Source organism: Zonotrichia leucophrys, chromosome 11, assembly GCF_028769735.1.
Source record: "Zonotrichia leucophrys gambelii isolate GWCS_2022_RI chromosome 11, RI_Zleu_2.0, whole genome shotgun sequence".
Lineage (NCBI taxonomy): Eukaryota > Metazoa > Chordata > Aves > Passeriformes > Passerellidae > Zonotrichia > Zonotrichia leucophrys.
In genome coordinates this window covers 4,030,367-4,058,309 of record NC_088181.1, presented here as the reverse complement: position 1 = coordinate 4,058,309, position 27,943 = coordinate 4,030,367, and the positions used below count along the sequence as shown (strand labels likewise).

Here is a 27,943-nt window from a genome sequence, read left to right as displayed (position 1 = left end):
CTTAATAATCTTTGTAAATCTAATTTTACATTACTTGCTCAGCAAGAGATGGGATATCTCTATCAGTCTTGTGTGCAGAGATCAAAAACCCAGATTCAAGCTTGATTTAAATTTTGTCTGGTCTGTGGCTTTGGCGAAGTCATTTCATCTCTGTCTCCCACCCTTTGCTTATCTTATTTCTGTGACTGATTCTCTTTTGAAACACTCTGGGGCTGTTGGTCCCATCATAATTTATCAGGATAGTTCAGTTTGAGCACCTCAGACCTGCTTTGTGTCCATCCCAGAATGGGGATTTTGTGGGTTTGGAGGGTTTGTAACTGCACACATTTGCTCTGTGAGGGGGGCAGGACCCTGGAGCAGCTCCTGCCATCCCATCTCCTGCCCACAGAAGAGAGAATTTTGGGATAATGTCAGAATCTTCCCTTCTCTGCTCCCAATTCCTTTGTTCCCTGTGACTTTTTGCATGACATTAAACCCAGTTTTCTCTCATGCAGCCTGACTGTTTGTGTCCTAGAAAGTGACATTTCTCAGGGGGACTGGAGTTCACAGGGACACATCTGGGGCAAAGCATGGACAGAAGCTTTGGAGAGCTGCTGGTTGCTAGGGCCTGATTTTACATAAAATCTTAAATGTTCTGTGAATACCAAAAGGAATCTTTGCAAAGAATTGTTTATTACAAATATTTAAACCTTAAAATAAGAAATCTTAAATTAACAGTCACAAGAACTCACAAGTAAATTTTGTCTGGCCCAAACTGACTTGAAAAACCCCTGAAAATACCAATTACTGCTTGCTGACCCCTTTGTTCTTATAACTTAAAACCAGCCTCAGGAATAGGTGGTAAAAACTATGAGATGAAGTTATCCACTTTGTGGGTTTATTTTTTCAGTTGATATACAAAAATCTGCTATATAATCCCAAACTGTTTATTTTATATTTTAATGAGACAAAAACATCAAAATAATTTTTGGAATTGAACACAAGGCAGAGTTCATTTCGGTATAAGATTTTTATGAGTATGTAATTAATGTATTTTTTCTACACTTTATGCCATCATTCTCTACATTCTCTAATTTTGGTTTTTTTATATTCCTCCTCTGTGATTTTTTTCATGGAAAAGGGGCCATTTTATACTTAGAACAGAGAAAAATTTCCAGGCTTTAAGCTGTACAGAAAACAACACTTTTTTAAACAATATTGTGATTCAGAGACACAGCTGGGGAAGAAAATGCATTTCCTGTGACACTAATGGTGGCACAGTGCATACATTCAATTAGATAATGAATTCATAATTGCTTGGTTTCCAGCTATGGAGCAATTTAATACATTAAAACAAAAAAAATATTAAATGCATGGCATTGTAGCTTCATTTTTCAGCAAGGAGCACATTCCAGTGATGGCATTTCCTAGGAATTGCCAGTGCCAGGTTTTCCTGTGGAAAAAGTTTCTGATCTTATCTCAAGGCAACAGGAGCTGCAGGTACATGGAGATTTTGGAACTGGCCTGTGCTGATTGAAAAATGGCCAAGAAAATGTTGTTGTGCTTTGCCCTACAAAGGAAAGGTGAACAATGGAGAGATTTACTGCGCAAAAATCATGTGGAAAATGTGCAGGAAGCTGTTATTTAATTAAATTTAATTAAGGCTCTAAGAGTTTTCTGGCTTGTTCTGGTTTTGTTTAAAGAAAAAACAGTTGAAATAACTTGGGAATGTTGATTTGACAGTCACAGAAAAACCCCCTTGGTGACAGGTTCAGATGCAACTTGAGCTTTGGAAAGGCAAAAGGTTCTTTTTAGTCAAAAGTGTATAAACTTGGCAGACCTTGCTTTGTTATACTTCACAAATTAAAATATGATGTAGACCCTGATCTTTGAGTCCACTGACGTGACTAATTATTAAAATATCAAGCCCACTGCCTTAAAACCAGAGATGAAAGCACATATTTGACTGTTTATAATATTAAATTCCTCTTTCTTTCCTTAAAATTTCTATTAATGCATCTACAACCTTTTGCAACTGAAGTGATCAAAGATGAAGTGACTCTTGCTGAAGAATTCACTCCTTGTCACTTTGGAGAGATAGAAGTCTTGGACTTTTAAAAAAATTTATTTTATTAATGCACAGAGTTAAGAGATAGTTGTGCTAAGAAAATAGGAACTGTGTAATAATTAAATTTTGAGATGGATGCAGTAGCAATAAAGCCTGTGGAAGATTTTCCTGGAGCATTTACATGGCTAATTAATCCCTTTCCACCTTGGCTCTGGCTCTGAGTGCAGGTGAAATTCTCTAATTGCAGGAAATGGTGCTGGGTTTGCCATCATCTGTACAGTTCTACTCTGGTGTTCGACAGAATTCTGTTTAACTCTGAAAAACTGTTTATTTTTGTTTGGCATCCCCTCCCTCCATCTCTTATGGAGCAATATAACAATCAGCTCATGTTTTATTCATACTCTTAAATCAGGAAAATTTACTTGTAATTAGTTTCTCTTTGTCTGAATTATTGTCATCTCTGAGTTGTGTTTGTTAGGTAATTGCATAAAGTTTTTACTACAACCTTGCACTATAAAGAGAATTTCTTTACTACATTTTATGACCTAGATGTGGCCAAATTTTCTTTTCTTACCAGGAAATTGCCTGAATGAAAGATCCATAAGTCCTTAGTGTCAATCCACACTTAAAAAATTGATAATAAATAAACCTAACAAGTATTTTCAATAATTAATCTGATCAATAAATAAATCAGCAGTGATTAGAATCACTGAGGTGGGGCAGGTGGTGGTGTTGCAGTATTTTGGATGGTGCAGTGCTCCTGTGAAGCTGGAAATGAGGAACGAGTAGAAAAACCATCTGTTGAAACAAATGGAAAACTTCCACGAGACACATTCCTGTGGGCAACAAATTGGAAATTAAAATTAGATGGCAGGTAATGACTAAATAACCTGTCTTAGGCTTTAAAGATAATTAAGCACTAAAAGATATTCCAGATTTACTTATAAAAATCTCCAAATTTATGATATAATTTTATGTGGGCCATTGGCTGGCTGGCTGCAAAGTGAAAATAGACATTTATATGCAGAGAAGGAAGGTGGCTCTCCAGAATCATTTCACCAAAAGCAATAAATGAATGAAAACAACCCTTCTGTGAAGAGAAACCTTTGAAATTACTTGAAGTAATGGTAAGAACGAGACTGGTTATCTTTTCATGTAAATGTTATTGCTGACTGCAGAGTGGAAAGGATTCAAGACTGTTTAAAATAAAGCAGAAAGCTTAAAATGAGCAACTTTGAATAAGCTTAACTCCTGATGAGATCATTATATTTGGGGTGATGAAAGATCCTTGCTTTGCATATGCTGAGGGAAATTGGATGGGAAGCCTTGAAATAATCCATTTTCAGAAGGGAGAGTGTCGGATCTCAGGATCTCAGTCCTGAGGTGCCGAGCCACCGAGACCACCCTTGGCGGGGCTCGGGAGTCCTGGAATGTTGCCAGAAGTGTCTGGTGGCTGGACTTTGATCCTACACAGGAGACGACACCTGTATGAGGACAGGAGGGTTTCACCGGGGTGAATGGTGAAGGGATTGGTTAATTAGAGGGTGAGACACAGGGTTTAGGATTTATGTACAGGGGGGTTTAGAGAAGTAAGATGGAGGAATTGGGGTGTGTCCTGTCCTTCTTCTTCTTCTTCTTCTCCTCCATCTTCTTTGGTGATGGTGGCACTTTTGGATTGGTTATTACTGAAAGTGCACCGAGTAATAAGAATAAATGGTATTGGGGAAAAATGATAAATATTGTACACGTAACCATGGGTATAAAGATAGGTGGCTTTACGGAGAGCGGCACAGTGTGCTCATGGCTGGCTGCTGAGCAGAGCTCTGTCGGGCAGAAAGAACATCTTTTAGATAAACAATTAATAAACATAAAAACCGAAAGAAGAACTGAAGCCTCTTCTCGTCCTTTGATACGCGGGCTGCCCCCAAGGCCACTCCGGGCCTTTCCAGGCCCTTCAAACAGCCGAAAACCGGACAGGAGAGTGTTCAGTGGGAGTTTGCCAGATAGGAATAGATTTTATCCTTCCTGCAGTTTGGGGGTTTATGCTTTTCCCTGTTCCATTCCTGTGCCTGATTTGATCAGTGATCAAATGATCAGGGTTTCTGAGCCGTGTTGGGGCACCAGCCAAAGTCTGCTTTGCATCTGACCGTGGAGTTTTGTGCTCTGAGGTGCAAAGTCTCTCCCAAAGCCTTGATTATCCGTTGTGGTTTGCACGTACACTTGTGTCAAAAATGAAATTGGGATTTAGCCTCAAGAGCTGCTGAAAATCACAGGTTAGATGACGATGAGCATGACTTCATCATCATCATCATTGATTCATGGTTTGGGTTGGAAAGGACCATCTCATTTCTACCCCCATGAAGATAATTCCATAACTTTTAAGTGGGAAAGCATCAGTTTTTCACAAAATAAACAGCTGTAGAACTCGGCAGGTTGGGGTTTTTTCTTTCAATTTGTTCAAATCTGTCTTTATGCTTAGCACATGTCCTTGGAGCTGCATTGTTATAGTCAGGGAGGAACTTAAACCCTTTCTGAATGTGCCATTCCAATTTCTTGTTATCAAAAGAATTAATTCAGTATTTTTCCCATATCAGTCAGGTTTTACATTAAAACCAGAGAGGCTTTCTTGCCTTCTGCATTGAAAGGCTGAAATCTCACAATTCTGTTAGTTGGGACAATCTCATTTCCCACCTGGTTTTATTTACAGCCTTTTCAAGGTGCCAGTATTGTCTTTTACTTGAATGCTTTTCTCACTTGCATGTGTTGGGTTTTTGGAAATAACAATGTACTTCTGCTGTTATTTTGTGAGCAGATTTTATGGATTTTTTGGTTTTGTTTTAATTTGGGGTGTTTTTGTTAGTTTTTCTCATGGGGAAGCTACATAAAATATCAGACAGCTTCTTTCACAAGCTGGTCATATAAAGAATGATGGCCATTACTTCAGTGCTGCAGGTTTTTATTTTGAAAAAATTGTAGAATGGGTTTAAAAGGAGCTGGTGAGTTAACTCAATGATTAGGACAGGCTTGAAAATTATTGTACAAAGATTAATAAAAGAAAGTCCTCAGCAATCTTAATAAAATGAAGAAGATATCATGTAACTGTTCCTACAGACCTGTCATGCCAAATTTTTTGGACAGTTGCTCTCAGATGCAGTGGACTTGGCAAAGATAAAGTAAATCTATTTCAGTCATTAATAAGAATCTCCTATTCTTTTCTTTAATCTGTGCAAGTCTGAGAAAAAACCCCAAAAACTAGTGTAGATCAGGCTTTGTTTTAAATGACTTACAATTCTGATAAAGCAGCTGAAGCAGTTTTTTAAATTTAGCAAAGTCTTTGTTCTTTCCAATGAACAGCACAGTCACTTGATACTGAGAGATAGATTAGGAGCAAATTATCTTGAATTTGAAAATTAATTTCCTGGAATTTCACAGGGAAATATTGCTATTCTTTCACTTCCCAAAGCAATTAACATGGTTTTGATGAGTCAGTTTTACTGTGATAAAGTGTCCAGCTCTGGAGTCTTCAGCACAGGGATGATGTGGAGATGTGGGTCCAGAGGAGGCCACAAAAATGAGCAGAGGAGCACTTCTCCTGTAAGGACAAGCTCAGGGAGTTGGGGTGCTCAGCCCCAAATCTGATCATGGAGTTCTGTGCTGTGAGGTGTAAAATTTCACCTAAAGCATTGATTATCCTGTGTGGTTTGCATGCAAAGACAAGAAAAGGCCCCAGGAAGACCTTAGAGCCCCTTTAAGGGGATTACAGAAGGGTTGGGGATAAACATTTAGAACAGCTTGTTTCATTGGAAAAAGAGAAATGGTTTTGAACAAAAAGAGAAGAGATTTGAACTAGATACAGGGAGAGGGACATTACAGTAAGGATGGTAAAATACTGACATGGGTTGCTCAGAGATGAGGTGGATGTTTCGTCCCTGGAAAACCCTCAAGGCCAGGTTGGGTGGGACTTGGAGCAACCTGCTCCAGTGAAAGGGGCTGGAAATAGATGAACTTTAAAGGTCCTTTCCAAGCTAAATTATTTTATGATTCTTTTTCTCAGCAGTTTCCAGCTGTAGCTAAAACTGTATCTGACTTTAATGTAGTTCAGGAATGGAATCTCTTTTCCTTTCCCATCCCATCCCATGGCAAAGATTCCTGCATTGGCTTTGGAGCTCAGAGCTGAACAAACCCAAAAGCTGAAGGGGAGCTGCTCCCAGAAATCTTCAGCTGTGCCAAAGCTGCTGGAATCATTCCAACCAGAATATTTGTCTGCCTTTAGGCTGTTAATCCACATAATAAAAAATAAGGCTTGGGAAAGGTTTGCAAGAACGATTCCCAGACAAGTGAGGCTAAGCAGTGAGTAGATGTTAAAATGGACTGTGACACTATTTACAAACAGTGCCTGTGAGTAGGTGTCTCACTCATAACAAATACTCCTACTCACACCCAATACATTGAATTAAAAAAGTGGAAGGTATTTATAAGCATAACAGAAAACAGAGAAAGGTGATAATAAGCCATCCATTTTAATAAGGAATTAGGATTCTGACCTATTTCTTTCCCAGCAGGATTTATCACTAAGTTATAAATAACTTAAAGGTATAAGACAGGGCAATGAAGAATAAATTAACAGTATAAACAAAATGCTCAGAGACTTCCAGCCCCTGCTGGCTCCATTTTCTCGGGGAAAGACTGGGAGAGAGTGATATTAACATCTGAGCTCAGGTTCATTTTCTGGCTGGCTTAACTCCATTAGAGTCTGGGGATGGGGAGGGCAGGTGAGAATGATAGTGGTGTCTCAGACATGTTTATTGCTGTATTTTATTGATTTCTTGTGAGGGGAGAGAACTGCAGGTATAGCACACAGTTGCAATCTAAATTGATTTCTCTGTTGTTTAAGAAGTTTTGGCGTGGTTTGCCCTGGTGACTCACTGGGGCCTTGCACTGTAGATGGTTTGGGGATTTGATGTACAATAGGATCTTTCTCTCCAGTCTCTGGAAGTAAAGAAAGTCCAAACAAATCTTCAGCTTGTGAATACACCCATCTGATTGAAGATGTTCTTTGATTCTTCCACACTTGATTAGAAGACCCAGAGAAATCTGAAAATGGCCTGACAAACACTTCATGCCATCACCACTGAAAAAATGTCTGAATGTCTACAGCATTCCTGCTTTTTTTTTTTTTTTTTGTTTGGTTGGTTTTCATGGTTTTGTTTTCTGATTGTTTTCTATAAGGCTTTTGGGTGAGCATTAATATCAATTCTACCATGATAATTCTATGTGTGTCCACTGGAGTGTGCTTGATAAAAGCAAAGAAACAAATTCTAAGCAAATCTTCACATGAGTAGGATCAAATTTGCAAGGGGTCCTGTTTTTTGGGGTTTTTTAAAGCTTTTTAATTCTTTGGGCAATATGGCATCTTCAAGCTGCCAGGGGGTATCTCAGTTTGAATGTACATCTGTCCCTTCTTTTGCTTTGAGGAGAAATCTGCTCTGAGCCTGGTCCAAAAGAAAGGGCTGCAAGTGGCGTCTTTGGCAGGGTCTGGCCACACCAACACTCATCAGAACTCTTTTTTTCCTATCTCCTCTCCCTGTGACAGTGACCTCATGGCTTGATTCCCTTTTGTGCTCCCACAGCTGGAGGTGGAGGTGGTGGATATGAACGGGAAGACCTTGGACGGGCCGGTGCGCTTGGACGTCTCGGTCATCGACCAGAACGACAACAGGCCCATGTTCAAGGAGGGCCCCTACGTTGGGCACGTCATGGAGGGATCTGCCACAGGTGAGTGCCAGCCACCCACAGCTCTGGAAATCATTGTGTTTGCAGGGAGGAGTGATCAACCTGACTCCATGTTTGCAGAAGGCTAATTTATTATTTTATGGTATTATATTCTATTAAAAATTACTATACTATACTATATTAAAGAAGACAGAAAGGATACTTACACAATGCTAAAAAGGTAATAATGAAAAGTCGTGACTCTTTCCAGAGTCACAGCTTGGCTCTGATTGGCCAAAGAGTCAAAACAACTCACAGCAGAACCCAATGGAACAATCACCTGTGGGTAAAGAATCTCCAAACACATTCCACATGTGAGCACAACACAGGAGAAGCAAATGAGATAAGAATTGCTTTCTTTTCCTCTGAGGCTTCTCAGCTTCCAGGAGAAAAATCCTGGGCAAAGGGATTTTTCCAGAGAATGTGAATGTGACAGAGCCTGAACAAATCCTCTGTTGATAAATGCGTTATTGTCACTCTGTACAAGTTTTCTTGCTGATTTGGTGGCTCACTGGATTCTTCCTCTGTGAAAAGAAGCAGGAGCAGCACAATTTAAGGACAACAGGTAATGATTTTTGAAAAACAAGTCTCTGCACTAAAGAAAAGGAAAAGGAAAATACCCAGAAATTAGTTGGAAATAGGAGCTTTGATTTAGCTTCATGTTTTTTCTTCATCTCTGGAATCAATGAAGACAACCCCTAGGATATGATTAAGATTCAAACCAAATACCATGAGCAATTTCTGTGCAGAGTGGGAATTTCACTATTTTTTCCTGTAAGTTTAGTTACTGAAAGGGTTGTTTTTATTTGTTTATCTAGCATGAGTCTGGTAAATAACACAAATAAATGGGAAGCATATTATGAATAGACTAATGTTGTAAGGGAGATTGAAATATTGAACAATGCTGATAAACAGATGTAAATGCAGATACAACCATTGCAACAAAACAAAAACACACTGATAATTAAAGTTAGTAAGGAAAATGTTCTGATTAAATTTCCTGTTGATTTTGTCTGACGAGGAAATTCTACAAGAGTAAGATACTGTTCCAAGTTTTAATGTGGGTATAACCATCCAAGTTAAACTCTTCCCTTATATTATGTGAGCTTTCTGGTGAATTTTGCATTTTCACATAGAGTTCTTTGTATCTAAAAACCTGTGGGTATGAAATGCAGTACAAGCTGCTCCTTCAACAGATTAAATTGTTGAGGTAAATGTTTATTTACCTCACTTGTGACAAGCATGTAATGAAGATATTGATGATCTTTTCAGCCAAACAAGAAATGTTTCATATTTGAGAATACAGCTGCCAGCAGAACACTCTTTTCTTTTGTACGTCTCTAGTACATTTTTTAACTGGCAATTCTCTATTTTTATTATCCATAAACTCTCCTTGTTTTCCTTTCCTTCCCACTCCCTGTATTGAAGTTTACACTTCTGATTCAGTGGAGAGGTTTCTCAGCCCACCTTCCAGTGAGTTCTTCTGTAATAGTTTCATCCATTTTCTCCTATTGCCGCTTGGTACTGACTCCGGTATCATTTAGCATTTTGATTGTCTTTCCTGTTGGCCAAAGTTTGAATAATTTTTCTCAACTTTCCCTCCCTTACCTTCCCTCCCTTACCCTCCAGGTATTCATCACATTAAACTTCATAACCTCATTTGCCTGGTGTCAAGAGCACCCATGCTTGCAGAATTATTTTGTGTACAATGGAACCTGTGGAATCAGGGTGGGCTGGAATCAGACACAGCTCTCTGTGCAGATGGCACCCGCTCAGCCTCCGTTCCCTGGCCTTGTTTTCCATAGTTCTTCCCAACTTCTGGCACAAATCTTCAAATTATTCATCAGGCTCTGGTATTTTATCGCAGAGGTTATCAGAGAATATTCTGGGCTGGAAGGGCCCCCCCAGCTGTTGTGCTGTTCCAAATCAAAGGTTGCACTGCACAGCTTGAGAGGAATCCTGATGTGCTGGCACGTGGAATTCCTGAGTCTTTCCCTTTGCATTGCAATTGTGCTGTATTTCATGGCTGAAGCTGCAAAAGGAAGGATTTGGATGGGGATTTTGAAGGAATTTTGAATGAGTTAAAGATGGGATCTTTGAATTTTTAGATGATGGAGTTTATTTTTCTTCTATATAGGTAGGCAGGGTGACTTCAGTCACATCTTCACAGCATGGTTCAGAAGATCACAAGACCCTTAGTTATAAGACCTTTTAAGGATTTATTGACTAATAAAATTCTGTTAATAAGGATATTTATATTTTTGATCCAATCCTTAAATATTTCATTTTATGGACTCATGTTATAGTGTAAGCTTTCTTAGTTAATTTTGTTGTGATACACAAACTTACAGTTCTGAATTTTAAACTTCTGGTTTACCTTTGTAACTACTTTAATTTTTTTTGATATTTTAAACTCTAAAACTCCAAACTTTTTTTTTTTTTAACTCAGTGTGTTTCTGTCTTAAAGCTGCATTCTTGCTTCTATTGCTCAGAAATTACATAAACACAGAAATTACAGTGAAAAGTTATGCCAAGCCCTGTTTAAGAATCTTTTCTATCTGAGATAGATATAAATCCACCAAAACTGAAGAAAACATGGAAACAGTTTGTGTTTTTTTTATTCATTTAATCTGTCTATGAATAATTAAAGAGCCTTTTGAGCACGATCCCAGTGAGGATGGCTTGGATGGTGTTTAAATAGATTTTTTTATGCCACTAAGGCCATTCACATTTTTGTGTGTGTGATTTTTAAACTCCCAGTAAACACCACTGGTTATTTGGACACCTACAATTTATGTGCCATCACACTCCTGGAGAGGCAATACCTGCCTATAATTACTGAGAGCACAAACTACATTACAATGAGTATTCAGCTGAATTTCAAGCCAGGGCTTGCCAGACCTTATAATTAATGATAAAAATATGTGACTGCTAGGTGATATTGCTACAGATTTATTTCTTGATATATCATTCCTAGGGAAATTTAATAATATAGTTAGTAACAGTAAATTAGCTCTTTTCAGGGAAAATTGTTATGGTTCTGAAAATAGCCCAGAGTTAAATCCTAATGAAGTACACTCAAATGTGTGCTTAAAGTGACCACAGATGTGCTGAGATTTCTATTAGGCCTTTTCCTGCAGGGACTGCAAACTTGGAGGCTTTTTATCACAAATAAATAAATTGGAAGACCAGTAGAAACTGTTTGAAGACAGGAGAACCAGTTTGATTTGTTGTTTTTATATTTATATCAGCTCCCATTCCTGGATGAGGTTGCAGTCAGCACATACGTACCAGGAAAATGATGGCAGAGCCTGGCTCAGTGACACTGATGGCAATTTCTGCACTGACTGTAATGGGTTTTGTGCTTGCTGCACTGCTGATTTCTCACGTTTTTGTTTTCTGAGTTATGACCCAGTTTATTTCCTGTAGATCTCTGATTTTCCCAGCTGCCAGCTCAAGGGTTGAGGAGCTGTGTTGTGCAGCAGCCTCACCTGAGCACATTAATGAGGGTGGCCCCGATCCCATGGATTCCACAGAGATCCCAGAATCCTTTGGATCCCAGAAACCTTTGGATATCTCACTTTTAGAGGCTGGAAAGTGGAGGAGGGTTCAATGAACCTGGCATCCACCTCATTTCTCTTGCTGCAGGCACTTGACAGAAATTATTTTAAACACATCTGACATGATGTGACTTACAACAATATGCTGCAAACCCAGTGGGGTAAAATCTTAACTGCAGTGGTTTAGCAAAATTGCTTGAGAATTGCATTTAAAGAAAGTAACTTGTTTTCTGTGCTGCAAAATAGCCTGGATCCATTGCATCCCAGCCAAGGAGCCTGGACTGACAGATGTCTATAAATAATTGCTGGAAATAAAGGGACACTTGGAGACATTTAGAGAGGAAACAGAAGAATTAAGAAGAATAGCCTAGAGGGTTCTGCAGTATCATAAAACAGTAATTTGTGGAGCTGGAAAAAGGAAGGGGCTGAATATCATTTCACTCTGGAAAATAGTGCAGTGGTTCAGGTAAATGAAAACTGGTGCTGAAATGGTACCTTTTTATTTAGAATAACCTGCCAGGTTCATTGATTGGCTGTTGTTTTTGGTTTTTTTAATACTTACCCTAAGTTTAATACACAGATTAATACAAATGGGATTGTATATGATAGATGGAGTCAAAAGAGTCCATGAAAGAGAAACAAAAGCCCAGCTGGCTTAGCAAAGTTGCAAATATAAATTTGGCATCATTGACTTTTACACACCTGTTGCCAGCTTTGATACATTTCAAATATTCTGGTGCTGTTTTCCACACTCTCTTTATTTGTGCCCTGCAATCTTTGCTGGCTTGTGGCAGAAGAAGGTTGCCAAAGGTGTAAATTTAATCAAATTTCATTGAATTGTGTGAAATGTCAAAGTCTTCTTCTTTCTTTTGACCTATAAATCCCAGGGGACAGAGGGAAATCAAAGGGTGTTTTACAAGTTATCTTTTTGCTGAAAGATTAATTTTTTTTTAAACTCACAAAGAGCCATTAGAAAAGGATAGTAAATGATATAATATTTTTTATTTAGGTAAAAGTAGAATCTGGAGTTTTCCGTCTTCTCATTCTGTCTGCACCGGTCTTAGGGTGACACTTGAGTCTTTTTGTCACAGAAGTTTCAGTGTTGTGCATAAATGTTTATTTTTTGATATTTTATTGAGTTGGGTTTTTGCAATATATATTTAGACGTATCTATAGATCTGTCCAGCAAAGCAGAAATATCTCAGAAAATTCACCTCAAAACTATCTCAAAATTGAAGTGTGAACCTGAAGTTTTTTGATTCCTAGCACTGCCACTCCCAGCAATACTTAGATTTAGAGGAGATTTGAAGTGTCAAATGTTACATATTTAATTATGAAGCTCACTGCTATGAGCTCTTGTGGAAAACAAAATAATAAATTGGAATGAAACTGTGGATGAGGAAGCCTCTGACTCAAAGGAAGCTAAAGAATAAATATTTATTTGTTAAACCAGCCTGGTTCACAGCTTTTCCCCAGCCCTTCCTACTGGAGATGGAATGCTCAGCTTTGGGTATAACTCAGCAGAGCAATTTCCAAGTTCCTTTTCTTCCAGATACGTTCAGTCTTGGGCAAACTTGAAAACTTGCTGATGGCAAACTTTCAGCCATCCTTTCTTGGGATTAATCATCTGCATTTCAGCAAAACTGCACTCGCTGCCTCAAAACCCTTTGTAATCTGGCCTGTAAATGTAAGGGATGGGAACTAGGTAGAAACATCTGTAATGTCAATATTTAAATTTCCAAGCAGAAGCCAAGCGGCAGCCAGGCTAATTATGCACAGCTGCTTTGTATATCCCAGTAGGAAATTTTTCACAGATCTGTGTGGAATAAAATACAGCTGTATATGAATATGGTTATTGTGTGTGTGTATAGATATATCTATTTTTAATATGTATGATGTGCATAAATTGCAGAGAGATGAGCTTATATAAACACATATCTGATCTTTTATTAGGGATTTTGGTATATTTTAGTTACTGTGTAGGTACAGATTTGCATTTTCTAATAATTTGTTGCATGATGGTAGACAAAGCTGTACATCCCCTGTAATCTGCCTGCTGGAAATGAAAGGAAAAACCCATTAAAGCAAGTAATTAACAGGTTCTCAGGTATGCAAGTGTGGTTAAACCAGTGCATTTGGAGGAAATTCAGATAATCTCGTGTGTAGCAATTAGCAGATCCCTCAGGCTGGGTGTGGGATGGGAGTGTCTGGAGCAGGAGGCTCCAGGGTTCAATTAGTTCCGATTTCCAGCAGAATGGGGTTAAACCCAGGGAAGGCTCCAGACCAGCTCGGGTGCACAGGTGGAGTTACTGAACTGCTTGGGAGGGCTGGAAATGAGTCACCAGCTTCAGCCCCAGACGGAAAATCCCCTTTGCCTTCCTGCCCAAGCGATCTGTGTGCTCACTGCCCCTCCTGTAAAATGAGCTTTCTTCTTTTTTTCCATAGTTACATATAAGTTATACCACAATTCAGCCTCATGGCCAGATCAGCATCGATGCCTGATGTTTAAGGCTGTAAAAGCATCGTGGTCTCTGTGCCTTGGACAATTCATGGAGTGAAGTGCTCACAGCTCCCTGCACAGAGCAGCGATGGTTGGAGCTTGGGCTCCTTTTGCATTATAGCCCAGGCTCATGAAATAAAAATGAGTATCTTAATCAAAGAACAAATGAATTTTTTAAAAAAATACTGGAGTTCTTGCTGGGTACTGGAAAACAAGGGCTCAAATGAATTTGTGCAATTTGGGATGTAATTGTTTGCCAAAGGAAATTTATGTACCAATTTACTTAACAGTGCCTTTTGCACCTGGGCTTTTGCACCTGTTTTGTGCATCTCCTTCTGTTCTCTCAGAAGAGCCAGGGATGAGCTTTAAAGCTCCGAGCACTTTGGACACATGAGATAAACTCATCCATGTAATCAATAAATGGAAAGATCCTGCAGTCCCAGGAAAGCACTCTGTGAAAAATCTCATGGCTGTGTGGCAGCCTGCAGGGAAGGAGCATGCTGCAGCCCTCTGGGCAGGCTTTATTCGTGGTATAAACCCTCAGTTTGTGTTTATTCACTTCTAAATCACCCTTTGTGGATATTGCCTTGCCATCCCCTCTGCAGGCCAGTGCAGGAGGCAGGGGCCTGGCAGCAGCCACTCCACCGTATTTCACCCAGATCCTTTAAAAGCTCATGGAAAGGGTGATAAATCCCCAGGAGCTGCAGTGATGTGCCACAAATTGATGATGTGGTTCTGGCTGGTGGCAGGGATGCTGCATTGAACCCCATCCCACCCACCCTGTGCTCACACCAAGCTGGGTGTAAATCCCAGGCTGGTGTCACCAGGGCAGGTGACAGGAACAGGGACATTGCTCCAAGTGCCAAAGCAAAAAAACCCAATAAATTGTCAGTGCAGGCAGGCTTTGCCTCAGTGTGCCAATAGACACATCCATCCTACTTTTATTGTGGGAGAGATGAATGGAAAACTCAGCACTGCCCAATGGCAGGATTATTTATTCCCTTACAGGTTAACCTGATTAATTTCAATTTTAATTGAAAGCTATTATCAGATAGATAATGCCTTAAAATATTTTTTCTTTTTTCTTTTTAACTATAGGTTCACATTTTTCTTTATTTTTTTCTCAGTTCTCCCTTTATTTCATGCCCTCACAGTTCTTCTTCCTTCCCCACCATTAAATTTTGGGAATTTAAATTGAAGTTTGTAATCCCATGAAGTCAAAAAGGAGTTGCACACTCCCCTTGGAAGAGTGAAAGCAATTGCAATAGGAAAGGAAACCTTAGTGAGAATGACCCCACAGTAATCTATTTTTGCACTATAAAGGGTTTGTGTTATTTTATAGAAATATTCAAAATAGTTCACTTGGCTTTAAGATACTGAGCACAACTTCTAGAAAAAGGAACTCTTTGACTTCTTCATTCAGATCACATCTGTTAAATACAGAAAATGTCCCCTTTGCTCACCACTATTCATTTCCACACACAGTTACACTATTCCTCTATAGCACTTTTCCATGGTTGTTCACCAAAAATAGGTGGGAAATTACATTTATTTTTAGATGTCAAGCTCTCCTGGAGAGCACCACTAACATGCTTGAAAGTAAGCAGGAGAGGCTTTTATAAAATGACACATTTGTACCTGAAGAACTTTCTGGAAATGTTGAAAAGTTTATTATTGGCTTTCTTGTGGAGGCAAAGGGGGAAAGGTGCTGTCAGCTGATGCTGAGCTCCATTCACACTTGGGGAATGTGATAGACAGGTTGAAGGTGAGATCTCACAGTTCCTGCTTTCAATCCATCTTCTGCTGCTACATGTTGGAAACTCCAGCAGAAATGTCTTTTAAATGTGGTTTGAAGGAAATATTAACAGATACATGTTCAAGACAGTGATTTTTGGGGACATAAATGCAGCTCATCATTGCTATGATTTAAGCACAGAACAAGAAAAAATATTGAATATTTTTTGGAAAATGGAAAATACACGACTTCAGGTCCGTGTTTCAATTGTACAAGTCAAAGTTATGAAGGCAAAAATATTTTGATGCCAAAGTAAAAGGAAAAAATAACTTGGATAAAGAATTTTAACTGATTTTTCCTCAGTGCTTACTTATTGTACTTAAAACCCACTTGTAGTTTGAAAATGGAAATTACTATGTGCTGAGAATTATGTTGGTGACAATAGTGGATGTTTTCTTGGACAGCTCTGTCCCAGGTTCAAATCTGTGTTTTAACAGTGTGAATGTTCTATTCTAAAATTAGTGTGGTAAAACATGATTCTAAGAGTACTAGAAGGATTTAATAAATTTTTAAGAGACAGGAATATTATTAAAAATGTGATTTTTGTATAAAATAGCAATATTTGCCATGCAAACTTTATGGCAGCACCTCCAGGAATGGAGATATACATTGCTGGATGAAAATGTTTCCATTTCCTCTGTGGAATCACTGAGAGAAAAACAAAATATGGTTTCCATTATAAAGGTAAAGAGCACAGTCTACTTTTAATATCATTTTCTTTTAATCAGCAAAAGCATTGTCAGGAAACTTGGTAGGGAAATTTATTTTTAACATGGTTTTGAAATTGAGAGACACACCTCAAGACAAAGCTACTTTAATTAATGAAATAATTAGCAATACACTGCAGGTCTTGTCCATGGGGCCATATGATTACTCACTCAATTAATATATTATGAATTTTCTTCCAGTCTACTCGAGGGTGTAATTTTATTAAGCACACATGGAAACTGCATTTCTTGGCCTTGCTGCTTTAGGCTCTAAAAGAGCAGAGTTTAGCTGATCTCACAGAGAGAAGTAAGAAAGATTTATTTCCCCAATTGGGTAGGAGCAAAAAGCACCCAAAACCAAATTAAAAAAATAAATAAAAAAGCAACCAAAACCCCCCAAGTCTGTGCATTCATTCCATCAAACCCTTTTCACTTCTCTCAGATGAAGATGTGTTATTTGTTGCTCCAAGCAGAAGTCTCTCATCTATAGTGACAACCTTTGGGCTTTGAAAATATTGCCAGTCTCAGTATGTTTTTACAATCTGAATTTCATGATGTTTGATTAAAAAGGAATCTCTTGAACAGTCATTCTCTTTTACCATTAGCAGTTATAAATACAGTATCTTTCTTTAAAGGAGCTTTAAATTTTTAAAGAGGTGTTATTTGAAAGTTTTTTATCTGTCATTTCTTGCCATCAAGCCTGTGGTGTATCTGAGAAGTTTGGAAGGCGTCTGAAACACTGAAGTTAAAGGGAGTGTCTGTGAGAGATCTCTCTTAAATGACAATTCCTTGTGTCAGCTGGGATTGGCATGTTGTGAAATCAGTAGGAATGTCAGTGAAATTCACACAGGCTCACTGTTTCTAAAAGCCCCTGCACTACAAATCTGAGGCTTTGGAGATGGAATTGGCAACCACCCCTATTTAGGGCAGCAAAACCATCCCTGCTGCATCACAGGCTCCTTGGCTCAGAATGTGCCCATTAGGTAGCCTGGATTTCTTCGAATATACAAAATTTCAGAAGGATTTCTTAGAATGTACAAAATTTCAGAAGGTTGTCAGCAGCTCAGCTCGACTCTGTATGGGACTTTGCTGTCAGGATTTAATTCACCACCTTAATTTTCTTTTACATTTTGTTGCATGAACCATTAATTAACGTCATTGATCTGGCAGTTTGAATTCTTCAGCACCTGCAGCACCTTTGCTGGAAAGCTTCATGCTTAAGTACTGCTACCCAAAGCACTCTGTAAATTCTCTGAGTCAGCACCTAGGTAGCATTTTTTACTCTTCAAAAAGTTCTCCTCTGGGGCAGAGCACCAATTATAAAAATGCAATCACAGCAGTTACATGATATTAAAATAAAACTTATGCAGTAGCACATAATAGCAAATCAAATTATTAAACAATATAGAGTTTCCTCCTGTATGCAAGAATAAGTTCTTCCTCCCACAGGCTTTGGAAGTGCCTCTGTCAGAGGAATTTAAACTTTGCAGGGTTGGGCTGGGGTTGAGGCAAGGCCTGGAATCAGTCATGGAAGGGTTTGGGGGACCTTAAAGCTGATCCCATTCCATCTCTGGGAAAGTTTTTTAATCAAACATTGTGAAATTCCGCTCCCTGCCATGGCAGGGACATCTTCCACTATCCCAGATTGCTCCAAGCCCTGTCCAGCCTGGCCTTGGACATTTCCAGGGATCCAGGGGCAGCCACAGATTGTCCACCTTGTGCCAGCGCCTCCCCACCCTCGCAGGGAACAATCCCTTCCCACTATCCCACCAAACCTGCCCTTCTTCAGTTTACAACTCTGCCCCATAAAAATCCCTACCCCTCCTGTTTATAGGGATGAAGCCAGAATGAATAATGAGTGATGGATTTCAGCTTTGGGTTCTTCCACTAACAATTCATTGCCTTAAAGCAGAAAAAATTCATTGTCTTAAGGCCCAGCAAAATGGGATCTGGGTGCTTGGGATCTGGGATCTGCATTCCATGAGACACAGTAATTCCAGTGCCAGCAGCAGCTAAGTAAAAGTGCTTTGAGGTTTTGGTCTGGCAAGTTCTGCTAAACTATGAACAAGTTGAAGGTGTACTCAGATAAATTGTGTTGGAGAGAAAGCTCATAACCTAAAACTGCTCTGAGAATTTCTGGTAAATAGTGGCCAGACACTGAAAGAATATTCATATAAACAAAAAATAGAAATAACACTAAAATAATGTAATTCTGTTAATGGAGAGACCTGAAACACTGAAATATCTCCAGTGAGTGAATGGATTTTGCACTACCTACCATCACTGCTGTCCAAGGTGATCAAAGCAGATGCAGGTTTAGCAAGGCATTCAGCAAACCATCAACTAGTGCATGGCCACTTGATTGTATGTCAACGTTTTGTGGGGGATGGAGCAATGTGACTGGAATTTGCCAAGGAGATGGGTTCGTGTGGCTGAGACTGGGTCCTAACAGCTGGAGAACACACTGTTGAGGACAGGGGTAATTCATGAATTGAGATTTGTTGGGAAGGGATTGTTTAATTAGAGAGTGAGACACAGGGTTTAGGATTTCTGTACAGGGGGTTTAGAGAAGTAAGATGGAGGAATTGGGGCGTGTCCTGTCCTTCTTCTTCTTCTTCTTCTTCTTCTCCTCCATCTTCTGTGGTGATGGTGGCACTTTGGGATTGGTCGTTACTGAAAGTGCACCGGACAATAAAAATAAAAAGGATTGGGGAAAAATGATAAATATTGTACACGTAACTTTGGGTATAAAGATAGGTGACTGTCCGGAGGGCAGGACAGTGTGCTCATGGCTGGCTGCTGAGCAGAGCTCTGTCGGGCTGAAAGAAAATCTTTTAGATAAACATTTAATAAACATAAAAACCGAAAGAAGAACTGAAGCCTCTTCTCGTCCTTTGATACGCGGGCTGCCCCAAGGCCACCCCGGGCCTTTCCAGGCCCTTCAAACAGCCGAAAACCAGACAGTTTAGCAAGCAAAGTTAGCAAGAAATGCAATCAACATAGCATGGCCACTTCTGATCTTGTTATGTCAACGTTTTGTGCAGATGGGATGAGCAGCACCCAAATGTGACTGGCCCAAATTTGCCACAGGAGATGGGTTCCCAGCTGTGGCAGAGAAGGGTCCTGGAAAACAGAGGCACAGGAGAAACATCAGCATGTTTGAACAGACAGGGTAATGGATCATGAAATTGCAGACATTACTGTCTGGGCACACTGGCGAGCATTGTTTTGCAAACTTCTTGGTTTTTTTAATTTAAACAGTTTTGCCTTCTTGAATTTAAGCTGAACTCTATCATAGCTTCTGTTAGAAAAAAACCTACAGTACTCAAAATAATTATAAGACCAAAAGATAGACGTGCCTCTTGGGCTTGTTGTAATCTTGCTTATTTGGCAGTTTCATTTGGGGAGGTTACACTTTCAGCAGGCTTGGTGTGTGCTCCAGGCTTACCAGGAGAGAACTAAAGAATTGAAATTTTGATCATACTTTCTTAGCCAGGGAAAAAAGAAGTTAATAGTACAGCTTTTCTTTTCCAATTTTCATTTTTTGAAGGCTTGCCTTTGCTAGTTAAGATAATATAGTTTATCCATCCTCTGGGCTCTTATTTTCTCATTGCTACAGCTGTATCCCAGAAAGCTGAAATTATCAGCTTCAGGCTTCATTGCTATTGAATAAAGTTTTAACTCATTTTTCTTTCCTCTCTTCTTTTTTTTTAAATATTTTTTTCTTCAAGCTGAAGAATCCTTTTGGAAGCAAGCAGAGAGGCAAGCCTTCTGTTTTCCCCCTCTTCCTGCTTTGCAGAATGCAATTTGTCTGTCAGTTCCTTTATAAGTAGCTGCTCCAACTGGAAAGTGTAGGGGAAGGACATCAAAATTCTGAATGTTTTCCTGGCTCACTCTATAGATTAAAGCAGCAGTTAGAGCATTATTAACATTCTCTTCAAAGCAGAGTGAGCAGAGGAGTCCTCGCAGTGCTCAGAGCAGCCCCAGCACAGACACATCCCCAGCTGCTGATTGTGCCACCTCCTGCCAGGCACCACAATTTGGAAACCATTTCTCAAAGAACCTTTGTTCAGAGTGTTTTTGCTGCTGAATGGAGACGTCTCTCTCCTAAATGAAACAAAATCAAATCTCCTGATAAAGGCAGAGATTGTTTTCTCAGCCCTCATCCAGGGAGAGAGGCTCTCCCGCCCAGGCTGTAGCAGGCAGATTGTTCATGCCCACCATGGCTCTATATTAAATAGATTGTTCCATAAAAAGTGTTGTGATATTTACTCAGTGCTGGTACATCCTTCTATTACTTTGGTGTGCCCTGAGGGGTTTAAACACTGTATGCTGGAGTAGAGGAAAAAAAAATCTTCCTTAGTTTATGGATTTTAGCCTTTGCATAAGCTGTGAGGATGGGTAGTGGTGATGCTGCTTAAATACTTCTAAATTTGCTTGAGCTGCAGCAGCCAAAGGAGTGAAAACATTTTTTAAAAAAGTGTTAATTAGGAGAAACCAAAAGAAGCAAAGGTTTCTTTGTTACTGTGGATTTTCTCTGGCCAATCTGGTGTACCTTAGCTGCAGGCTGGTCCCTCACAGGCCAGGAATTACAACCTGTTGAATGCTAAATAGGTGATGTGGACCAATACTAATGAGGATCTGTGGAGCAGCTCCTTGTTCCTGGCAGCCAAAGGGAGAAGAGAAGGGTATTTCATGGTTTGCTCCTCTGCCTAGGGACACTGAATTTACATATGGCCTAAAACTGCTGATCAGAGCTAATCTCCCTGATCATTATAGCTTGAAGAAAGGTTTAATATTCAGGATGTTCTGAAGGTTTTTTCCCTAAACAAAAATAGGCTGCATGAAAAGTGGGCCATTGGCAAGCCAGGACTGGGAGCTGCTGCCAAGAATTTTAATGGCCTGATGCTGAGCACCGAGGGCTTGTGCTCCAGTAAAACTTTTCGTAGCTTTTCTCCCAGATACTTGTTGGGTTTATTCTGTTGTCTCAAGCCTGACCTGAAGCACATTTTTCCTCAGACTGATCTGAGGGGACTTCAGAGATCAAGAGGCAGAGGGATGTGGCTGCTGCACAGTGTTGGCAGCAAAGTGGGATTGCCATGGGATGTCCTGGTGGGATGTGTCAGTGTTATCTCCTCACTCCTGGCAGTGCTTGGAGAGAAGGGACACAAAGATTTTTGGGGTGGGAATCCTCCTTTCTCCTCACTTTTTTTTGTTTTAAATGTTTGTGAATGAATTGCCAGCTTTTGTCTTTCATTCCTCATCATCCAGGGCCCAGGACAGCTGGAAGCTGAGGGGAATGTACCACTGAGAATAATGCTTCCTCACTCTCCCAAAATTCTAATTTAGGTCAAATTTCTGAGAAAACCAGAACAAGCCAGTTTATTTCTAAATGATTTCCTGCAAAATGCAGGATTTACTCTGTGGATCCATTTAGGTTTCATCCATATTTGTATTTATGTATTTACAGCAGTCTTGTTCCACCATTATCCAGCATTTGCTTTTATCCAGTAGCTAAAAAATTAACACCTTTCATCTTTGCTTTGTAGTGAAAAGGGGGAGATACTTTCAAGAAATTATTGTCCTGGTTAGAAATTGCAACTGCATTTGTTTTTCTGCACTGAAAATAGACTGGGAAAAAAAGTGTTATTTTTCCTTGTGTTTTTTTGTTTGTTTGTTTTTTTGGTTTTTTTTTTCTGTGGTGTTTTGTGAGGGTTTTTTTTTTGATTGTTTTGTTTTCCTGTGGCAATAAAAAGCATAAAACTAAAAAATCAACACTCCATTGTGTTGTCCACTGACCAGAAGTGTGGAGAAACAAACACAGAAATGTTTTAGGGGCTGCTGGGGGCTCTGGTGGGGCTGTGCTTGTTCCATCCCACCCACGCTGTGTCCCGTGGCTCCTCTCTGATCTCTGTGTGGAATCTTTCCTTTCCCTGTGGCTGTGGAAGATCTGGGGCGCTCTCACCTTCCAGAGCAGCATTTCCTCACCTCTCTGACCCTGCCTGGTGTTGAGGAACAGGCTCAGAGTGCCTCGGAGCTGCGAGGGCAAAGCTTGGTAGGGATAAGGCAGGAATTGAAATAATTTTGCCTTCCAGCACTGTTGACCTCTTCTGCATCACATATGCTGTGTGTTTTCTCATGTGTTAAATTGCAAACTCCAGAAGATGGATTTTGCAATTTTACAACTTTATTTTTGTTTAATTTATTTCTTAAAGGGTACTGATTTGGGGATTTTTTTTTTTCTTTAAATGTGTAAGAGATCTTTTCAGGAGAGCATTTTGGATCTCTGGAGTGGCTTTGATAATCTCAGCTTTGATGTGAGTTGTGACCTTGTGATCTGTGACACAGTAAGAACTTTATTGCCCATAAACTGCCAAGAAATGTATATTTCTATGTGTTAGTAGATGGCACTTTTTGAAATACATTCTTGCTCATGTAAATACACGTTCAGTGTCTTTTGTTGGGGTTGTGTCCCATGAAGGCTGCTCTGAGGTATGGATTCCTAACTTTTCCTTCCCACTTACATCTTCATATGTTTACATTTAAACAAATCACTTGAGTTTTTCAGACAAGTTTTGGAGAACACTGACACAGGACACAGCAGTTGTTACTCCTACTTTTGAGTTTAATTGTCAAGAACATAAATCCTTGCTTGCCAATTAATTTTTGTGCATGGTTGGGAATGGCTGCCACAGTTGGCAACTGCAAGTTGCTATGGAGATATTTTCTGTTGGCTTCAGAGGGTGAATGATGATGGTTGGGTGTGCTCATCACATACCTGGAGTGTGTAGATGTATATTCACATCTTAATTCATAAATTTCCACCCCGTGCTTGAGATTTTATGTTTATTGTTTATTATAGTCAGGTAAAATGGCAGTTCTGAATATTCCTTCCAGAGTCAGACAAATAATATCGTATCAAGCTTTAAAATGATTAAAAACATGAAAATTACCTCTTGTAGATGAAACAAACTCATCATTTGGGATGTGAACAGAGTTGGTTGACAAAAGTGCATTGGGTGTGTGTAGGTCTGATAGAAAGCAGAGAGAGAAATCTGACCTCACTAGGGCTTGGAGTGTATTTGTTAGTAAAGAAATATTGACTCCTTTGTATGTAGATTATATTTGTATGTATGTAGATTTGTATGTAGAGTATAAATTATTACCTTTCCTATTTGTGTCTGAAAAACAAAGCTCAGCAAAGAGGGGAAAAGGAAAATAAAATCATTGTTTCTTGCTATCAGTCATGTTACCCTGTGAAGAAAATCATAAACCCTTGGGATTTATAAACCAAAACACATTTGGGAGAGCTCCAATGAAGAGTAGTCCCAAATCCTTAAGCAATGAAAATAAAAATCTCTAGAAAAGAGATCATTAAGAGATTCTTAGGTAGTTCTAGAAGAACATCCTGAGTTTTGAAAAGTCAATGTTATATTTTGTTACTTTAACACACAATATGAGCCCCTCCAAGGATCTCCCAGGTGTCCTGCAGGAAGTAACTGGCTGCAATTTTAGAGGTAATGAAATTCACAATATTCAGAATTCCTCAGTCCCACAGTGCTCAAGGCTACATTAATATTTACATTATGTAAATTAATTGTTAAATGCTGAATAATGTTGAACCCAGTGTTATCTTTACAGCATTTATTATAATAGAGCATGTGGAATTTTGCAAAAATATACAGGGAATTAATAATTCTCTCTAATTGCTGGAGGAAGATGTAATACTTTAAATGTGATATTTTATGAGTCACTAATGTTTTCTTTAAATGGCCCTCAAAACCCAAATGGTCACATTGGCACACATTATCATTATAATAGAGGCAATATTGAGATATAAAGTCTGCTTAGAGAAGTTGGGGGTGATTTTATTCTTTAAAAATATTGTTCACTCCAAGGTGAAATACATCTCCTGGGGAATACTTTGGGAGCTTTGCCATCAAGCTCAAGGCTAAAGTTCAACCTTAAAAATGTTTAAAGAGCAGTGCCCAATTTCCAAGTATAATCAATACCTACAAAAAATAAAACAAAAAAAAAATAAAAAAGAAGAAGAAAAGAAGACAAAAAGAAGGAAAGAATTTAGAATGTGGTGGATGCTGGGTCGTGCATCAACAACCCTCTGCAGCCACCTTGCCAAGGAGAGCAGAGCAGCAGAGCTGGAGAGGGGAGGATTTATGGATTTATGTGATGCACGAGATGCGATCGCAGCTCGGTGCTCTACTTCCCTCTAGAGTCAGTGGAAGAAATCGGTGACTCCAGAGGGGATGAATCCTCCTCAGGAACCCCTGGGAGCTGTGGAATGCTCACTCAGCACTGAATCAATGGCACCGGCATAACTGAGGGTCTCTCAGATGGATGCCTTCAGCTGAAAGGCAACTTATGAAGCCAAATCCACTTTTTTCATGAAATTGGGTTTGGTGTCTGGCATATATTTATTTAGGAAGGATAAACATTTGGTTGGTTACTCAGACTTTTAAATCATGTCCTACTGAATCATAGATAGAATTAGGAATGACTCGTGGATGGATTTAGGAATCGTGGATATCTAATTCTTGTAATGATCATGATGGGCAGCAGAGGAGTGAAATGAAGAAATGGGAATTCAGAGTTCAAATTCTCTCTGCTCATTTATTTATTGTTTTACTCTATTGGAAGCTCTGCTCAGTCATGAGTATGCACAACTCAAATCTGCACTTTTGGCACCCTGAAACTTTGCAAAACTTTTATCAAATTTGAGGAATATTCTTAACTTAAAAGAGGGAAAAGGGGGAACCAAATATCTTCCATTCTGTGTTGGATGACAGCTTTGTGAGGTTATAAAGTATTTTTTAAATTTTAAAGGGAACATTTCTTCGCACCTATACAATTTTTAATACTTTTATTTCATTAAGATAATTGATCTTATGGTTTTGAATACTCTTTTTTAGTTTCACCTGCCAGAAAAAAAATATTCTGTAGTTGTATCTACTGAACAAACTAAGTCTTACTTTAAGAAGATTAGATTTGGTTTCCACTTGATCTTCTCTTCACTTGTGTATGCTTTTAATTTGCTTGTTTTTAGCAAACATACTTTTTCTTTAAACACAAATCTAGGTAAAAAGCACGAATGTTTACACCATAAACATCACCCAGTTCAGAGGTGAAAAGATAAAAGTCAAGATGAATGTTTTCTTCTATAAAAATACCTTTATATAATATCCCAACGTGTCAAATGCAGCACAAATTGCCAAGTTTACTCCATTTATTTTTTACAAGTTTTTGTAATTATAATTTTTACATTATAGCCACCTGTTATGTAGGGTAAAGGAAGGTGAAATGAAATTAAGAGAAGTGGTAAACAGGAAGGAAAGCAGAATGTATAACTCAGAGTAGAGATTCAGTTTCCATGTGAGCACAAAAAGCTGCTCTTTTCCTGATCTCAGTGACATAACATTCACTGTGTCTGCCTCTATAAATATTTCAGAATTACTAAACCTTCTGTAGGCCTTGAGTTTCCCCCTATGAGATAATTGTCTGTGTTGCTTCTGTTTTATACACCATGAAATTAGAAAGGTTAGAGCCTGTTCAGGCTTTTTGGCTTCTGTTAATTAATGTTACAGAGCCTTCCTGAATGGTTTTTATGATCCAGCTCAAAAGAAAGCCAGGAATGCCCCAGTGAGGGTTCACTGGTCGCTGCTGGCTCTGTCCCATTCCCTGTGTGTGTGTGGCTCCATTTCTTTGCTGTCCAGGTGCTGCAGTTGGGTTCTGTAGAAAACACCTCATTTATTGCATGGGAAGTGAATAAACCAGGGGCTGAGAGTAGAATTAAAAACAAGAAACCCCAACAAATTCACTTTTGTTTTACTGACAAGCCTTAATTAAGTTTACTGCTTACCATTCACAGCTCTTGTCCCAATAACAGCGCTGGCACAAGTTATTTATTTGCTTTTGGTTCAGCACATGGTTTTGCTTTTTGCACCTCTTTTCCTATGTTATTTACCACAGATGAGTTAATGGCAGACTGGAAATGTGTCTGGCAGTGATGCAGGCTCTCTTTTCTATCTACGGTATCTTTATATAAAACCCATCCTTTAGTGGTCTCAATAAAAACACTCGATAAGAACCAAGTTGATGGCACAATTAATTTATATTGGGTAACAGGCTTCTCCTTGTAAACTTAGTTATTTGGGGCTTCTGTGGACAACAAGGTAAACCATTCTATAAAATTAACTGTAAAATGACCTGTCCCCATTTCTTCCAACAAGAAAACTCAAATAACCTTTAATGTGATACCTTTAAAACACTTCATTTTCACCCAGAATATTCAAAGCAGTGCAGTGTAACAGCTCCTGAACTCCCAGTGTCATTTGTAGGCCCATGACTCCCAAAAAAATTTCCATTTTTTCTAATACCAAAGAAATAAGCAAAGATCTAAAGCTGGGAGAGGGCTGAAGAAGGAGCCAGCCTATGGATTTGCTGGATACTGGGTGTTCAGTAGGAATTGGAAAACAGACACATATCATACGGATTTGCATGTGCTGCATGCTGCTCTGCTATCTTAGAATAAAGATAATTTTGTTTAGGGTTGGTGGTTATCTAGCTTTAATTCAAAAGTTCTTTGATAACTTTGCACTATCACTGCCAGACTGAAGAAATTTTAATTGGTAATCTGCAGGCAGATTGGCATTACTTCTGGATATTTTCTTCTTTAAAAATTATGTTGTTAATGCTGTCCTTTACACTCATATAAAATTCAAGCTGAGATTCTTAAAGTTCTCTAACTTAACAGTTGTCACTTAATCAGCTCTGCATGTCCTCTTAAATCTGCTTTCCAAAAGGCTGCTCTTCTTCAGATTCTGCAAAAACTGGGTCTGGAATAGAGGAGGGGTATAAGATAAGATACTAAATTTTAAAAAAAGAACCAAAAAACCCCCAAAACCCAGAGCAGTCATAGAGGATGGAGGAAATGCCTGATTCTGTGGACAGGAGACATGAAATTGCAAAACCTTGTTCTGTCTCTGCAGACTCCTCTGGTGAGGAGGGCCAGGGAATTTCCTTTTTCAGGAGGGGAAGATACAAGTGCTCTCCAAAAGGATGTTTCATCTGGATTCTCCAGACAGAAACACTGCCAGGTCCAAGGTGCTTAAAAATATGCAGATTTTCTTTATTAAAGTTTCCATATCTACCAATTTTGGAGGAAATCCTGATAATCTTTAATACTACTGAGCCATGGGGAAAGGACTGAAAAGGAGCTCAGGGAACATTCCTTCCTTGAAGAGCCCTCACTATGAGCTTTTCTGCATGAGGTCACAATTTCAGTCTCAAAAATGCAGTTTTAAACATGGTTTTGCAATGCTTGTAGGATTTGAGAGTCTAATCCTGATTGTTGTTCTCAGGGCATTTATTACTGTGCTGACAAAAGGTTGTGGGTGAAAACTGCACAGTCTGAGCAGCACAGGTTCTGTTTTATGTTTTTATCCTTCTCTATTTGAGAGTGTAGGAATTGTCCTTGTTGTGCTTTGTGTTGTCATGACTTCTGCTCTCTCCTACCATGGAGAAGCTGGGTCATGTCCCCAGCCTTGT

The 27,943-nt window shown here is 39.1% G+C and overlaps 1 protein-coding gene across 2 annotated transcripts in view; it reads left to right on the top strand.

The window, feature by feature from the left end:
* CDH13 (cadherin 13) overlaps nucleotides 1-27,943 on the top strand; it is a 447,425-nt gene that overhangs the window by 250,636 nt on the left and 168,846 nt on the right. For both annotated transcript variants that reach the window (XM_064722933.1, XM_064722932.1), the window contains exon 6: nucleotides 7,678-7,822. In XM_064722933.1, coding sequence (XP_064579003.1) covers nucleotides 7,678-7,822 — 145 coding nt within the window. The remainder of the gene's footprint in view (nucleotides 1-7,677; nucleotides 7,823-27,943) is intronic.